This window comes from Tasmannia lanceolata, unplaced genomic scaffold, assembly GCF_043159265.1.
Source record: "Tasmannia lanceolata isolate RefF3 unplaced genomic scaffold, GAP_Taslan_0.1 ptg000006l, whole genome shotgun sequence".
NCBI lineage: Eukaryota > Viridiplantae > Streptophyta > Magnoliopsida > Canellales > Winteraceae > Tasmannia > Tasmannia lanceolata.
The window spans coordinates 22,790,426-22,807,072 of record NW_027518683.1 but is presented as its reverse complement, the minus strand read 5'-3'; the positions used below and the strand labels follow the sequence as shown (position 1 = coordinate 22,807,072).

Here is a 16,647-nt window from a genome sequence, read left to right as displayed (position 1 = left end):
TATCACATGCTGCCCATCCGTGAAATGCCTTTTGTGATGGACGCTAGCAAATCCCTCCGCAATAAAAATTCTAATTATGAAGAGCAGCATCTGGTCATATTTAGAATTTTGTAAAGATTGCAAGTGTTCTGAAAATGATGCAAATACATTGATTATTATGGACAGAGGTTTCTGGGCAACACTTTGTGAGATGTTTTTTCCCACCCAGTTGGTAGTTTGGTACCACCAGGGACTCTTCTTTACCAGTTTACCCACTGGGTCCCTCACAGGCTCACAGCAGTATTTGCAGAAAACAATTTCCTCATTTCCATGGATTTTTTCACAAAAAACTGAATATTCTTCGTTTTTCTAGAACAAAAAATTCAACTCTACTCAGACGACCCCGAACTTTTTTTCCTTGTATCCAAACACCTCTTTCAGGAAAACTTTACTGGAAATTTTGCACATAAGAAAATCTATTAAAATTGAAAATGTATTGCACAGCCAAAATGAGAGACAAAAATAGGGACAGTCCTATGGGTGTGGTACCCACTAGTTCTAATATCTTACATTTTGCCTAATCAGTTATGTAGATACAAAATAATTGAAAGGATGAATCTTTTATTGTGGGTGAAGTATGATTCCTAACTCCAAAGCTGATTGATCATCGAATATGAGTTCGGCCTAAAGACCAAAGTCCAGTGTCACGAACAGAGGCCTGTGGAATAATATATAAATTAGAACAAAGAAATTGATAAGAAATCCCTTGGTTAGAACAATGGAAAAACATGAAAATTTTCATACTTACAGGTGTTTTTGCAGAAGGAAAGATGTTCCAAAATCTCAGAGTCTCATCTCCTGCCCCAGTCACTATAGTCTGCAAGAACTTAAGTGCAGTTGTGTCACTATGGAGATTATTGAAAAATAAATCATGGGTGCATTTCTAATGAAAAATCACTTGTTCATCATCAATTGGTGATTCTTGATTAAGGGCCTTCCCCCCTCCTATGGGTACGTACCAAAACTGGTCCTTATTTGCATATGAGAGTAGGGGTGTCATACTTGCAAATGGGAAATTAAGACCATTTGAAACCCATCTAAATCATTTCTAAAACTAGGGATGACCATCATTTGCAAATGATGTTTGGAGGTGTCCAAAGAGGCCAAAAAATCATTGGTTCCTGGCATAAATATGAGCTGAATTAGAGTTCAAATGAGTACAATAATGGAAAACATGTTACCTGCCCATCAGGAGACATGGCAAGATATAGTACCCTCATTCCGTGACCGGTTAGAGTTGCTACCTGTTTCAAAGTCTTTTTAGCTCAGTGAGGAAAATTGTGGAAAAGAAACATGGGCTAGAGAATCTCATAGTACATGAAACAAGGAAGAAAAACTGCCCTAGTATTATAAGGTTGAATTTGCAACTTCTTTATTCTACACCTTTATTCATATGTTTGAAACAAGCTTTGCATATAACAAAGGAGAACAAGTGATTGTAACTGATAAAACAAAAAGCTTACCTTCCCCAATGATGGATACTTCCATACCATGATTTGGTTCTGGGAATAACCATGAGTGCTCACTAGTTCATTCACATTTTTACACCATGACAGATTGCACACCTGTAAACATGAATTGTTAGAACTTGTTCGAAGTGCAATGAAAGAAAACCAACAAATGCATAAGAAAAAAGAAGTGAAGATCGAGTCGATCACCTGACTCCCAGTGTCCACAAAATTCAACTGGTTACCATTTGTGGTATTCCAAAAGCGAATGCACCTATCGGCGGTTCCACCTCCGGACGCAAGAAGGCTGTGTTGGTGTGGTGACCAAGCAATGGCCTTTACTGCCGCTGTGTGTTCTGTAAGTTTCAAGATTGGCTGTTGGGAGTGCTGATTCCAAACCAAGAGCTGATCACAATATAAGAGAGAAGCCATTAATTAAGCTTATTTAATGATTTCTAGATAAAACTCTGTATTAAAAATATCACAGGAGAAAACAGAATTAACAAACCTGATTATCATTTCCACCAGATGCGAGTTCTCTGTCGTCATGTGACCATTTCAGCCCACAGACCTAGTAGATACACGAAACAAATTATTATTGCATATTTGCACTTATTCTTTGTGACTGCTTAATTATTACAAATATTAGAAGGCTTACCTCAGATTTATGGCCTACAAGCTTGCCGATAAAATCATTTGAGACACGAAGATCATGTTGAAGAATATTTCGGTCTCTACTTCCTGAAGATAAAATGCATGAACTCCATGCTAATACTCCAGTTCTTGTTTGATGTCCATTCATGGTTCGAACCTTTTTGCACCGAGTGCCATCCCAAATCTGCAATATAGATAGTAATGGAGTTGGTCCAACTGTGTTTGTCCATAAAATACAAAGAAATGTTTTTCATTTTTTTCTGAATAAATCTGGTAGGTTCATATCAAACTTGGTGATTAAAGCAGTGTTTCAAAACGTGGAAAAATAGGTCAATGCCAGAATTATAAAAAGCTTAACACCTCTTATTCTTATTACTTATTAAAGAAAGAAAGTTCTTTGCATAACTTGTCCTCCTACTTCTTCACAATTCAAATCTTCTATGACATTTCAATCCTTAGACCTGAATCCCTCTTGAACAAAATCTCAGTCAAGTAAGATAGCATATGAAGCACTCAGGATTAAAAGATAAGTAATAACAGAGTGAAGGATAGATTCAGGGTTAGATGCACAGTAAAAGCATTATGAGAATAAATGCGGCAGGACCTATGGAAAAACAACAGGGTGGTCTTCATATCATGCCACCATGTCCGATCATTTGTCTAACAAAAAAGAGAGGGGATTGTTGTGGAGGATTTTTAAATTTTATCATTGATTCCAAGTTCAAAATTTAATCTATCAAACTACAATGGTAATTGACCAAAAACTAATAAATGCCAATGATTTATTTAATTAATCTATAGCAGTCTATGATCTTAATATTAAAAGAGACAAAATAGTACATAATGCTTTAAATTAGATTACTCCTTAATTTGAATCTTTTCAAAAAGAACAATGTTTGAACTTGATTGCAAGCAGTATCACACCTATTAAGGTTGACTTAGTTATCACTTGACCCATTGATCAGATAACTATGCCAACCTTAATTTGTGGTACCACTTGCAGTCAAGTTCAACATGTCCTATTCGAAAAGTTCAAATTAAAAGAACATAGTTTAGGTAGCAATGGTTCGCAGAAAACCATTATGAGACTAAATAAAAAAAAAAAAACAAATCCTCATGGTTTAAAAGAAAAAGATGAACACTTCAATCCTCTGCAGGAGAACCTGAAATGGGCATCTAGCCCTTCCCTTCCTATTGGAGCATCTATGGTGGGACCCGATGGAACTGGCATGACAATAGACTGACCTTAATACTGAAACGGAAAGGCACCCATTAATATTCTTTTTATTCCTTCAAACTTGCTCAATTTTAACTACTACTAAAACAATTTCTACAAAAGGCTAGGCCCACTAAGGAAATCTGGTCAAAAGTTAGAGAATGATTCTTGCTAAATGATAGTTCGGTATTGAGCATAAGTCATTGTAACTCAAGTAAATTTTAGTGTTTCCTGAAGAGCTTGAGGGACAAGCATTGTGAGAATTGGGGTCAGGGTACATCAAAATATGCGGCACGCTTAAAACAATTCAGTAGTTAGTCAAGATGATGAGTTGTTGGAACAGAAGTAGATTATGTACAATAAAATTTTCCTATTGTTGCCATCCTTTGAAACCTTTAAGTCTTGTTTAAATTTGGTTGACTCATCCAAGCCATTTATAACAATTGGAGGTTCATTAGATTTGTTTATACTGTCATCCTCTTTGAATTTTTCTGGCGGTTATGGTCCACAGTCATGCTTAAAAATTTGTCAAATACATCTCTTGATGCACCTTTAGATTGAAATTGGATGAGAATCATATGACTATATATAAGAGCAGACCTCCTATTTGAAAATGAAAACCAGAAGGGATATAAAAACTTACTTGGATATCACCAAGATTTGTACCGATGGAAAGATATGAGCCTTCCCGAGTCCACTGGACCGCACACACACTATCACTTGGGCCCAAGTCACATAGCTTTATCACCTGGACCAAGATTAAGATTTTATCAAAAACACATCTTACAACGACATAATCACAATCGCTTTAGTGAATAAAAACAAGAATCTATAGTAGCAATCTAAAAACATTAATAGAGAAAAGATGAATGGTAAGGAATAGTAAGAAAAGATGAACAAAACATGAGCTTTGTAAGCTCATTTAACTTGTGAAAACCAATTGTGTTTGCTCATCAGTGGATTACTGGTCAGTAGCTCAAATTATACTTAATTTTAGATTCTGTTGCTTGGCAGCTGCCAAAGCATGAAAGCAACTGTTCTTGGTATGCAAAAAACTTTAGGCAAACCCATGGAGCCTCACCGAGCAGATTAGGCATACCCTTATAAAAATTCAATCTTTACTACCCTATTGGAAAAGATAAAGAGTGGAGTTTGCAATTTCACCTTGCTTGTTGATGCAGTCCAGAGATAAACACAGGTGCCCAACCCAACAGCTAGTACATTTTGCGAAGACCAATCGACAAGATTCAGGTAGAAGTCATCTTGAAGAGAGGGGGCATCCAAAACCTGAAACCAATTTAGCCATCAGAAACAACAACATTCTACATATAATCAGATTATCTACTGCTAGTCACACTGTGAAGTACTTTTACAAGGCCAAGAGCTCATCCTCCTAAACTATATAAGAGTGAGTATTAACACAAACATCACAATGATTTTGACTTTACTTCGACTACCATGGATGATATTTCAGCAATTGTTAAATTTGAATACCAAGAATTTTCTGGACAAGTTTGGAATGGAAAAATATTTCTAAATGTTCACACCTTTTTTATACACTAGAAAGGATAAATTGAACCAACCCTATTCAATTTTTACAAAGAGGGACCTTCAATTTATTACAATATCTCTCTAAACTAGCCAGTCATATCATTCCCCTCTAAATTTTGGAAAGAAATTTCCATCAGAAATGTTTTTCTTGCAATCCAAACAGGGCCTAAAGCATGTCTTAGTAACATCGTTTAATTGTATAAATCTGTCTCAGAAAAAACAGATCCCAGCTGAAAGTTCATCTTACAAATCTTCATAAGAAAAACAAAACCCTAACCTTGAACTAAAGCATCTGTTAGTAACTTCGTTTAATTGTCTAATTCTATCTAAGAAGAAACAGATCCCTCAAAAGCATATATAAGTAATTCTATCTTATTTCTTTCTAATGGGAATTTCTCACCCAACCTTCTTAGTCTATTAACTCTAAACTCTAAACCCTAAACCCTAAAAGATGAAAACACAGTTTTGAACAGAAAGTGAGGCAGAACAGGGTAGTATACCTTATGAGGAAAAACATAGGAAAAACAAAACCCTAACCTTGAACTAAAGCATCTGTTAGTAACTTTGTTTAATTGTCTAATTCTATCTAAGAAGAAACAGATCCCTCAAAAGCATATATAAGTAATTCTATCTTATTTCTTTCTAATGGGAATTTCTCACCCAACCTTCTTAGTCTATTAACTCTAAACTCTAAACTCTAAACTCTAAACCCAAAACCCAAAACCCTAAAAGAGCAAAACACAAATTTGAACTAAAAAGTGAGGCAGAACAGAGTAGTATACCACCTTATGAGGAGTCTTAGATATTTTCCGAGGCACCTTCGGAGGAGTCGAAACCTCGGCGCAAATACCCCCATCATGGCCTGAGATCAACTGAGAATAAGGCGAGCACGGAGTCGAATGATCAGTCTTAAACCTAAACAAATTCTTATTCGGACTCATTGGCGAACCCAGACTTGGAGAACCCGGGACCGAATCGGGTCCGAAGAGCTCATTTTTAAGCAATCTAGCATAAACCTCATTCCCCCCTTCTTTTGCTGGTGAAGATTTCTCCACCAATGCGAAGTTTTGAAGCCTTGAGGAGGACCGACAGGGGATAAACCTATCACTGTATGTAGTTTTTGAGGGCGATATTGTGTGTGGTAAAGCCCGAAAAGACGATGAAAAGGCGTCGAGATTGAGAGATGTTTGGGTCATACCAGCTGGGAGATTCAAACTGGTTTTTCTTCTCTCCATTGGATCAATTGCTGAGTGCTTTGGATTTGTGGAGAGCAGATTTGTGTTTTTGAAATTGGGAGGTTTAGATCTCTGAGCGTAGAAGCAAATGTTTTTGAACGTTGGAATATTGTAACGGTCGAGTTGTAGGTCCTTTAAAACACAGAGTGTTATTCTCCAAAAAGTAGCCGTTGGGTGATTTCCTAACAAAAATGAAAACTTCGAATCTTATTTTCAAAACAAGGGAAGGGTCCTTTGTTTAGTAATTTCACCCACGCTCTACTTTTCTCCCTATGGCCTTTAATTGAAAACTACTCTAAGAAGTAGAAAGAGTGGAGCGGAGGGACTTAATTAAACAATAAGTATGCTTATTAAGTCAAGGTGGTTCAAACATCAAACAAATTATATGATGTGGCCGTATAAACAGATATTTTTCCAAAAAGTACGGTACGGCCCACACCATAGGATGATCCAAACCGCCCATCTGATGGGCCACGATGTAAATATGTTGTGCGCCAAAAATCATTTCCATAGATCGGAGGGTTAGGATCATCCTATGGAAATAATTTCAGGAACACAACCTATTTACATTGTGGCCCATCAAATGGAGGTTTGGATCATCCTATGGTGTGGGCTCTACGCTACTTTTTTTGAAAAATACAGGTTTGTACGGCTTTTTTTTCAAGGTCACTTATCAAGTTATCAGGCTTCCAAGTTGGCTAATTGAATGCGGCTTTCTATAAATGTTTTCAGCAGGGTGGCAGGAGGATCGAGCAGAAAGTGGATGGAATAAAGAAGAATACCAGGGAGGATCACTCACCTGAATGAGCCTTCCCTCTGCTCCCAGTCGGGGTAGATGTCTAATCGGAAAGAGATATATATGGCAGTTAGCTGAGACCCCGAATGAATCTCCTGCGCCCTGTAGATTCAAGATTGACTGTTGATCTTTAATTTGAGGATTTACCACGAAATCCCCTACGGAAGCTCTTGGTGCGTGCTACTCATGGATCAGCAATGGGTGCCTCTATCGTTGCTACTGTGGGTTCACCGTTTGATCCCGATCAGCAACTGAGTTAATAGAGGTGGTGGAATGATTGAAGGGTCAGGGTTTCAAAGTAGACTGATCTGTTACAACTTGGAGTTCTTCTTAGGGATGGAGAGTGATGGAAACTCAGCCGGTTAATCGAACGGCAAGAGGGCCTTTGATCTATCAATAGAGGAGCAAAAAATGGGGTTTGCTCCCCTTTACAATATGAAAGAGCGAATATCCCTGCTAGGGAAAAAGAGCTAGTAGTTGAGTGCTCCTTGTTGTTGGGATCTTGACCGGTTCGACCTTCCCAAGCTCTATGCAGTTAGGGAGCTCTGCAAGGGTCTTACCACCTTCTTGATTGACTCTATTTGAGTCGGGGTACTTTGAGATTATATTCCGCGCCAAGGATTTTTGCTTGTGGGCTGACGTGAAAGGGAGCTCCAAGAGCAGCAGAATGAACTGGTCGGCGAGGATTTTGAAAATCACAATAAAATTAGGAGGATAGGAGTCGGGTTCGGTTCATGTTGCCCAAGGCATCAATCCTAACCCAACCTGAAATTAAATTGGGTTAAATCTTCCTAAACCCAGCTCAAGGAAATGTCAACACAACCGGAGTTGAATCCGTGGGGTTTGGATTGAGCCAGGCCCAAGTTGTACACCTAACCAAAACTACATACCCCTAACCAAAGGTCCAAAACTACATATTATTTGACACTGTATGATAAATGCGCCCCCTTGCCCGCTTGTAAGCCACATGCAGTACAACACTGGTACAACCAGTACACACACAGTCTCTCTCTCTCTCTCTCTCTCTCTCTCTCAACATGAAGCCTTGGTGGGGCCCAGCACCTGAATGGCAGTGATATTTCCAGCCCCCCTTCTAGGAGAAAATCCACCCACCCCCACGGGCCCCACGCTTTCTAAGCCGGTACAACTCTCTCTATCCAGCACGAACGGTTGGTGGGCCCAACAATTAATTTGCTTAAATTTCTGAGCAAGGTAGGCCCCACCCATCTTTTTCAAAATGAACAGTACGGCCCACACTACAGGATGATCCAAACCGTCCATTTGATTGGCCACATCGTAAATAGGTTGTGCCCCAAAATATCATTTCCGCAGGATGATCCTAGCCCTCTGATCTAAAGAGAAAATGCATATTATGGAAACCTCTATAGATCGGAGGGTTGCGATCATCCTATGGAAATGATTTTGGGGGCACAACCTAATTACGTTGTGGTCCATCAAATGGACAGCTTGTATCATCGTATGGTGTGGGTTGTGCAGTAACATTAAGGCCCAATTGTAGGCCCCACACAATATATTTCTAAATAAAGTGTACGGTCCATACCATAGGATGATCCAAGACGTCCATTTGATGGGCCACAAACATGTATAAATAGGTTGTGCCCCCAAAATCATTTCTACAGGATGATCCTAGCCCTCCGATCTGTAGAGTTTTCCATAATATGCAGTTTCTCTTTAGATCAGAGGGCTAGAATTTTTTGGGGTGCAACCTATTTACGATGTGGCCCATCAAATCAATGGTTTGGATCATCCTATGTTGTGGGCTGTATGGTTCATTTTTAAAATCATGGGTGGGGCCTACCTTGGTCAAAGATTTAAACAAATTAATTGTACGTTTGGCACACCAACCGTTCATGTTAGAGAGGGGGGGCTTTTATCCTAGGAGAGGGGAGGGTGGATATCACTGCCCGAATTATTTAGATCTTTGAACAAAGTAAGCCCAACCTATACTTACTGTCACAACCAATACTCTCTCTCTTCTCTCTTTGAACATGAACCCTTAGTTGTGCCAACAAAAACATGGCATAGATCTTTGAAGAAGGTGAACACTTCATTTATTTACGGCCTTTTCTAATGAAACCAATCATAAAATATTAGTTCCATAGATATTAGTTTCATTTGGATGTTGGTTTTGATACACGCTTTCAATTGGCTTTCTCTGTTAACACTGAGGATAAAACAAATGTAATATGCATTTAATTATCTTAGCTTACTAGATGTTTGTAAGCTCATGAAAGGCATATATCCGAAATTCTGAATACAATCATATTCTCAATGAATTGACATTGAAACGAGTGGCTTGGGTGACTAGTTACATTTTATTGGTAAGGAGAAGTTTGGGTGACTAGTTACATTTAAATACTAGTGCTTGGGGGCTATGCTTTTAATAGGGCGATAGTAAGGTTTCACGAGCTGCAGAGCAATTGGGTGGGAAAGTTGGTGTTCAAATTCCTGGAGACACGGACATTCTGATAGAGAAATAGCTTTTCAATACATTTTTTTTTTTCTGAATGGCAAAGAATTATATTAAAAAGAATGAAACCCAGGAAATCACCCGACAACAAGCAAAACATATACAAGAAAAACAAAAAAGAAAGAGAACCAAAATGCCAAATCAAGACCCCTCAAGGAGGTAGGAAATCAAAGACTTCCAATGACACCCTACTACAAGAAATTGGACCATTAGTGCGATATTTTTAGTGGCGACCTGCATTTCGCCACTACTAACAAGTTGTTAGTGACGACAAATAAAAGTCGCCACTAAAATTAAAACATTAGTGACGACTTCCTATCTTGTCACTAATTAATAAGTTTTTGCCACAAAAGCTTATAAGTTGTGACGACCATTCTTGTCATTGATAGTATATAATTAGTGACGACTTCTTCATAATTTTGTGGCGACAAGTCTAGTTACTATTATACATGCGTTTAGTGACAACAATCATGCCATCACTAAAAGATATCTATTTAGTGGCGATATTTTAAAGTCGTCACTATTATCTTTAGTGACACATCTATAGTGGCGACTCAGTGGCGACGAATTTGTCGTCACTAAAATTTTAGTGGCAACTTTAAGATATTTAGTGACGACTATTTTCGCCACTAACGAGCTTGTTTCTTGTAAACTTGATCGGCCTCACTATTAGCCAACCTTCTCACATGATGAAAGGAGATAGAGGATCCTACCGCTCGATCCAAAATCTCATCAACTCAGTGCGCAAAACGCCAAAGGGTAAGAGAGATTACCATTCAACCATTTTATCACATTCAAGGAATCACATTCCACTATAACCTTATCAAGCATGGTCGGCTCAATCAACCTGATTCATTAATGCACAACCCTCTCCTTCATTTGTGTCTGCAATCCCTATAGGACCTGAGAACGCCCATATCGTCGTACCGTCATGATCACACAAAAGACCACTAGCTCCGGCAGGCCTTGATTGCCTAGATTAGAATCGTCAAAATTCAACTTAAAATGTCCTTGACATGGACGATCCCATGGCTGAACAATGGTCGGCCTCCGCTCGTTACCGTTGCATGTCACAGACCATCCACGGCATAAGTCATATGCTGAGACAAACCGGAAGCTGGATAGGGTCCTAACCCATGAGTGACCAAGGCTATCACATTAACATAGAGGTAGTGGGGGTGTATTCACTTGTCCTTTAAACTCCCTAGCATTCATCTCTTTCCATAACACCCAAATGATGGTTAGCAGTGCTACCTTCCATAAGATTTTACCTCGACCTCCCATGGAATATTAGACCAGCTTTCCAAAAGCTCTGCAAGATTAGAGGGGAACACCCATGATATGCCAAATCTGCTTAGGATTTTTTCCCACACATATCTAGATGTTTTGCAATGAAGAAACATGTGGTACACTGTCTCACTCGCCTCCACGCACAATGCGCAATGATCAATAATCCACATATTTCGATCTCAAAGATGGTCCACTGTGAGAATTTTATCTAAAACCGCTGTCCATGTAAAGGCACATACCCTCGGAGGGGCTGGAATGCTCCACACTCTAACCACTGGCGAAGTTGCATGGATAGGTGCAATAAGGTTGCAAAATGACTTAACACTAAAAGTAGACCTAGAAAAGCACTTGATCCAAATCCTTATGTCCATACCAGACTTCTTAATGTAAGAAGACGCTAGCAGTTCTAATAATCTTGTTACCCTCTCCAACTCCTGAAATTAATTTTTCGTGATATCCCATCCTCTCCTCGCTTGAAGCAATCCTTCATCCAAGCCTCCTGATCCACCACCACTGTGAATAAATCTGAAAATGCTACTTTTAAAGCGGTCCCTACACCCCACTTATCCTCCCAAAACTTGATCCTCTCCCCCGAGTAAGCTTTTCGATACATTTGATTGTTTCTTTTTTCTTTAATACTTTTGTTTGATTTATTATTTACAACGTGTGTCTCGGTTGATCAGGAGGGATCCCTTGAACTGCGAATGAATTACATGCAAGCCTAGATATGCCATGCAATTTCTTATATTTTTCATTTTAATGTATAAGGGTATTAACTATTGTGAATATTTTAATATGGTACGTGATTTCACAATTTGATTTGTTTTTTTTCTTCTTCTTTGGAATTCAAAATTTGTATTATGTTTTCAGAATTTGAATGGTCGCTTGAGTGACTTGATCTATAGCGCTTTAAATTTCTTTATTATTATTATTATTATTAGAGGAAGTCTAAACTGAAGGGAGGGAGCCCTTGCAAAAAAGAGGTGAAAAGGGCTCTCTTATTATTATCATACCATAGGGATAGATTGTGGTTTCACTATAAACGGTGTTTGGTGGGTTTCATACATACTCTTACAACTGACTTTCTCCTTTAACACTGATGATAAAACCCGTGTAATATGCATTTCAGTATCTCATGATTAATAGTATGTGATCAAGAGGCATATATCCAAATACAATCATATTCTCGGTGAATTGAGACTTTGGAACGACTGGGTTATCTACTTTGAACTGTAGGGACGTGCAATTCATATTTAAATGCAAGCAAAGCGTAATTCTATCAAAATTATCACATTCAAAACTACATTTCCCTTTTCTATTCTACCATTTAACCTGCGTTGATTAGTTTCCTATTCTTCCTATAAACTTGCTTCATTCATTTCCTATTCCACCCATTAAATTGCTTCATTCGATTCGTTTAAAAAACAAAGACTTTTAAATTTAAGTTGACGAAAAGAAAAATATGGGATGGTTGGCAATATCATTGCCCTTTTTGATTTATGGGTTTTTGGTAGAGATTTATCGCCACATAGTATTATGTACAGGAGAAATTATATAGTGGCCGCCCTTTATATTATAAAGGGCGGAGGGAGAAAAAATCAACCACGTTGATGTTTGATAAAGGTAAAAGTCAAAATAGGAAGTTTGACCTGGATCAAAAATCAATGGGGAGGGTTTTTTCTCTCGCTGCCCTTGTGGTTTGACAGTCGGCCACCGTATAAAAACTCTATCTATAGAGTCATCCCTATTGCAAGCATGGCAAGATAATTTGTGTGTGGCTCATCCCTATTGCATGCATGGCAAATGTAATTTGCGTGGCTTTTTATTCAATGAAAAACAAGCATGACAAGTTGTCAAAAATGAGCTCAATGTACTTGAGGCAAAATTGCATTTGTGTGGCCATGAATATTATAAATATCAAAACATTCTTCTCCGATGGAGAGAGCCTAACTCATTGATTATGTCTCGAAGATGAAAAAGTTACATTGATTTTTCTATCACATTTTCTAAAAGTTTACTAATTTAAGGCAATGTAAATAAAAAGAGTTCTATAAATTTTTATTATTTTTCTTTATTTTTTAATTTTCGCCTAACATTCTCTTCTATTTAAGGAAAAATGTGCTGGAAATTATGATTTGAGAATCGAGATGTTGGAGGAAACTGAGGTGAAGTGCCAACATTTTTATCAAGTGCTTCATAGTATAAAATCTAGTTGCCTCAAGAAATCTAAATGGTATCGAGTTTTTCTTTCTGCCTCATTCGTTATGTTTTCTGTGCTGGATATCAGTGGTTTCTGTTTAAAGGGTGGTGTTTTCTGCCTCATTTGTTATCTATATACGCCATCTCTCATGTTGTTTGAGTCATCCAATCCATTCATTCTATAGGACGTACCATAGGTAGGGTGTTCCTAAGAAATCATCTCCATAGGATCATGGTAGCTGTTGATTTGTGGATTTTCAGAATGGATGGCTAGAAAGTGGGCTTCCATAGATCGAATGGTTAGGATGATTGTATGGAGATGGTTTGTTATGAACACCCTATCTATGTGAGGTTCTATGGAATGAATGGGTAGGATGAGTCAAACAACATGGACATTGTGTGTTTATAGTGGCTTGCGCTGAGCTATATCTCAGAAACCTTGCCCCTTATATATATATAATAGAGTTGCTGCGCTCGAGCGCAGCGCACAGAAACAAGGGGTGGGGCCATTGGGGGGGGGGGTGATCCTAACCATTCATTTGGAAGTCCTCATCATGGATGGGGGGCCTATAAAAAATCAGCTCCATTGTATCTGTCCATTTTTGGCCCCACAAATGGACACCTTAAGGTGTCTGATTTTTGGTGGACACCCTACCATATGAAAGGGCCCATCAAATGAATGCTTTGGATCCCACCCAAAATGTGGCCCCACCCTGTTTCTGTGCTCGAGCGCAGCTAAGCAGCACACGCGAGCGTAGCAATTCTATTCTCTCTCTCTCTCTCTCTCTCTATATATATATATATATATATATATATATATATATATATATATATATAGAGAGAGAGAGAGAGAGAGAGAGAGAGAGAGAGAGAGAGAGAGAGAGAGAGAGAGAGAGAGAGAGAGAATTCGATCCTCAACTAACGCGATTGATTTGTCTCTGCCTTCTTTAAAGATGACCAATAAAATCGATCCTCGACTAACGCGATTGATTTGTCTCTGACAAGGTGTCCAGCTAGGCCTCCAACATGCAATTCCCAAACTATGAAATCTCGAAGTGAAGTTCGGGGAATCCACAATCTAGATCCTCGAAATAGATAACCGTCTCATATTAAGAAATCAACATGGTCTCGACGGTTACCATCATGGACATCTTGAAAGATGATGCCAATATCAGAACATGTGGCACTCGTCTTTCATCCTATCAAATCCTATGACCTTGACACTCAGAGACTGTAAGACCATAACCACACGACTTAAGGCATTGGCGACTTTATTTTAGACTCTGGCCCGATGATTGAGGACGAATGTATATTCTTGTAGGAATTCATCCACTTTGTCTTTGATTTAATTTCTTTTGGGAATGAAGGTATTTCAACGCTTCATGGTCAGAATACAAGACAAACTCCTGAGGTAATAAGTAATACCTCCAATGAAACAATGCCTGTATGACAGCGTACAACTCTTTATCATATGTATAATATTGTTGTTTAGCATCATTAAGTTTCTCGCTAAAATAGGCTACAGGGTGTCCTCCTTGACTTAATACACCTCCTCTCCCAACTCCTGACGCATTACAGGAAACCTCAAAGACTTTCGAAAACTCGGGGTGAGCTAGGACAGGAGCCTCAATCATCTTCTGCTTGATGCTTTGGAAAGCGCGGGTGGCAGCAGGGGTCCAATGGAACTCTCATTTTTTCATGCGTTCCGTTATTGGAGCCATAAGGGTACTGATGCCCTTAACAAATCTTCGATAAAAGGTGACTAATCCATGAAAACTTCCAACCTCTAAAAGCAAGCGTCTTAGGAATTGGCCAGTCATTAATGACCTTTACTTGCTCAGGGTCCGCAAAAACACCCTTGTTTGAGACAATGAAAGTATGAAACCAAGGAATATTACCTAGGTTTTCATATTATGTGTACTACGACTATGATGACGATCCCCATCACACACATCTACCATGAGTAACCCTCCAATGATGACATGGGGGATTTGAATATCAGCTCAACTTTTGAAAACAAAAGATTGGGATAATGAGTTTCCCTATCTTTGTAGGTCAGGATTCAATACCCCCCTACTAGATTATTTTCTTATTGCCTAACTCAGTTATTTTTTTGGGTGGAAAGTTTTATTAAGAAGAAAAAGCGCAACCAAGCCGGTCAATACAAAAGAGCCTAACTCATAGTTTTCTGCTTTAAAATCAATATACTTTATTGAGCTGCCACCAGCTAAGCTTTTTGGAAAGGAAACCTAAGATAGTGTCGTATACATTCTATCAGGATGTTGAATTCAACAACTTATTTGATTTTTTCCTGTTCTGTTTTTTTCTGTTTTTGTGTTTCCTGTTCTCTTGTAGTGGTCCTCCTCGGCCCACTTTCCTTTTTCTTTAATGATATTTTTCTGCCATTTCAAAAAAATAAAAACTTATTTGATTTTTTATATTAAAAATCAAATAAATAATACATTTTTATTTGAATTTTGCAATATAAATGAAATTTTTTGTTACAATATGTTTACGGATATATCATTGAAGTAAATTTCATGATAGCAAATTAAAACAAGATAATAGATGGATTAACCGGTGTGGAAGATGCAATACAAGGTTTTTACAACTCTCCCTTCCATGAATAAATAATACATATTTATTTGAATTTTGCAATATAAATGAAAAAAAAAATTGTTACAAGATGTTTATGGATATATCATTGAAGTAAATTTCATGATAGCTAATTAAAACAAGATAATAGATGAATTAGCCGGTGTGGAAGAAGGAATACAAGGTTTTTGCAACTTCCCTTTCCACATGGAAGGAGTTTCACACTTTATTTAGTTGTGGGGTTGATTGTTGCAGTATGATGGCCTCATGACATTTAGGGCCCGTTTGGATACCTCGTGCATTTGTATTTTGATTTGGATTTGAGTTTTGGATACAAAACACATCAATCATCTTCATGATTATGTTTTAAGAGAGAGAGAAAGAGAGTGTGGGAAGGAGGGATGCCTCGCTGCTGCCGGAGCAACGTCGAGGAGCAGCGATGGTGACGGAAGCTGCCACAAACGTTGATTTCCAAATAATGTCTCGCAGAAAAGATTTGAAAATAGGAATTTTTTGCACTGTTGTAACTGATTTGGAAATTCTAAGGATCTGATCTAGTTCAAAATATCAACTAAATCCAAATCTAAATCTTGTTGGTATCCAAACGTGGCCTTACTTCATCTCCAAAGCCTCTAAAAAATTCTTCTGCGACATCTCACTGTTTGGAGATTCTGATGGATCATTTAACAACACGATGGTGGTTGACGCGTTTGCGAATGTGGTTGGGGCCAAGGAAAAGGTTTCGGTGGGCCAAAATACCATTCACAGGGGTTTCCCAAACCCCAACCTGGGGTCTATCCTCTTTGACCTACGAGAGGGCCTCAACGTGGTCTTGCTTCTATGTCCCTACCCTTTGGTTAGGGTGCTTAATTCACTGGAACCCCTTGCGCTCTTGGATAATTTGCTTCTTATTGCATTGGTCCTCCATCATCTATGAGATGTCAGATTTGTGGTCGGTATAGCGACACAGTTTCCACATTGTTTTTTTGTTGAAACTAGTTTCCAGATGTAATTATCATTATGATTCAGAGTATCAATAACTCCCACTAATAGCTCCTACTCATCAAATGGGAAACGTAATCACTAACAACTCCATCAGAAGCTTACTCTGGACATTGATTCAAGTGCCACCA

General features: G+C 38.4%; 1 protein-coding gene across 1 annotated transcript; it reads right to left on the bottom strand.

The window, feature by feature from the left end:
* Positions 1 to 437: 437 nt before the first annotated feature.
* Positions 438 to 6,277, bottom strand: FZR3 (FIZZY-related 3). Its single transcript, XM_077380787.1, has 10 exons — positions 5,694 to 6,277; positions 4,522 to 4,644; positions 4,001 to 4,105; positions 2,146 to 2,325; positions 1,996 to 2,058; positions 1,698 to 1,892; positions 1,503 to 1,604; positions 1,221 to 1,283; positions 788 to 856; positions 438 to 697 (listed from the first exon to the last, which is right to left on the bottom strand). The coding sequence occupies exons 1-10, from the start codon at positions 6,141 to 6,143 to the stop codon at positions 644 to 646; spliced, it is 1,404 nt and encodes a 467-aa protein (XP_077236902.1). The 5' UTR covers positions 6,144 to 6,277; the 3' UTR covers positions 438 to 643.
* Positions 6,278 to 16,647: the final 10,370 nt, after the last annotated feature.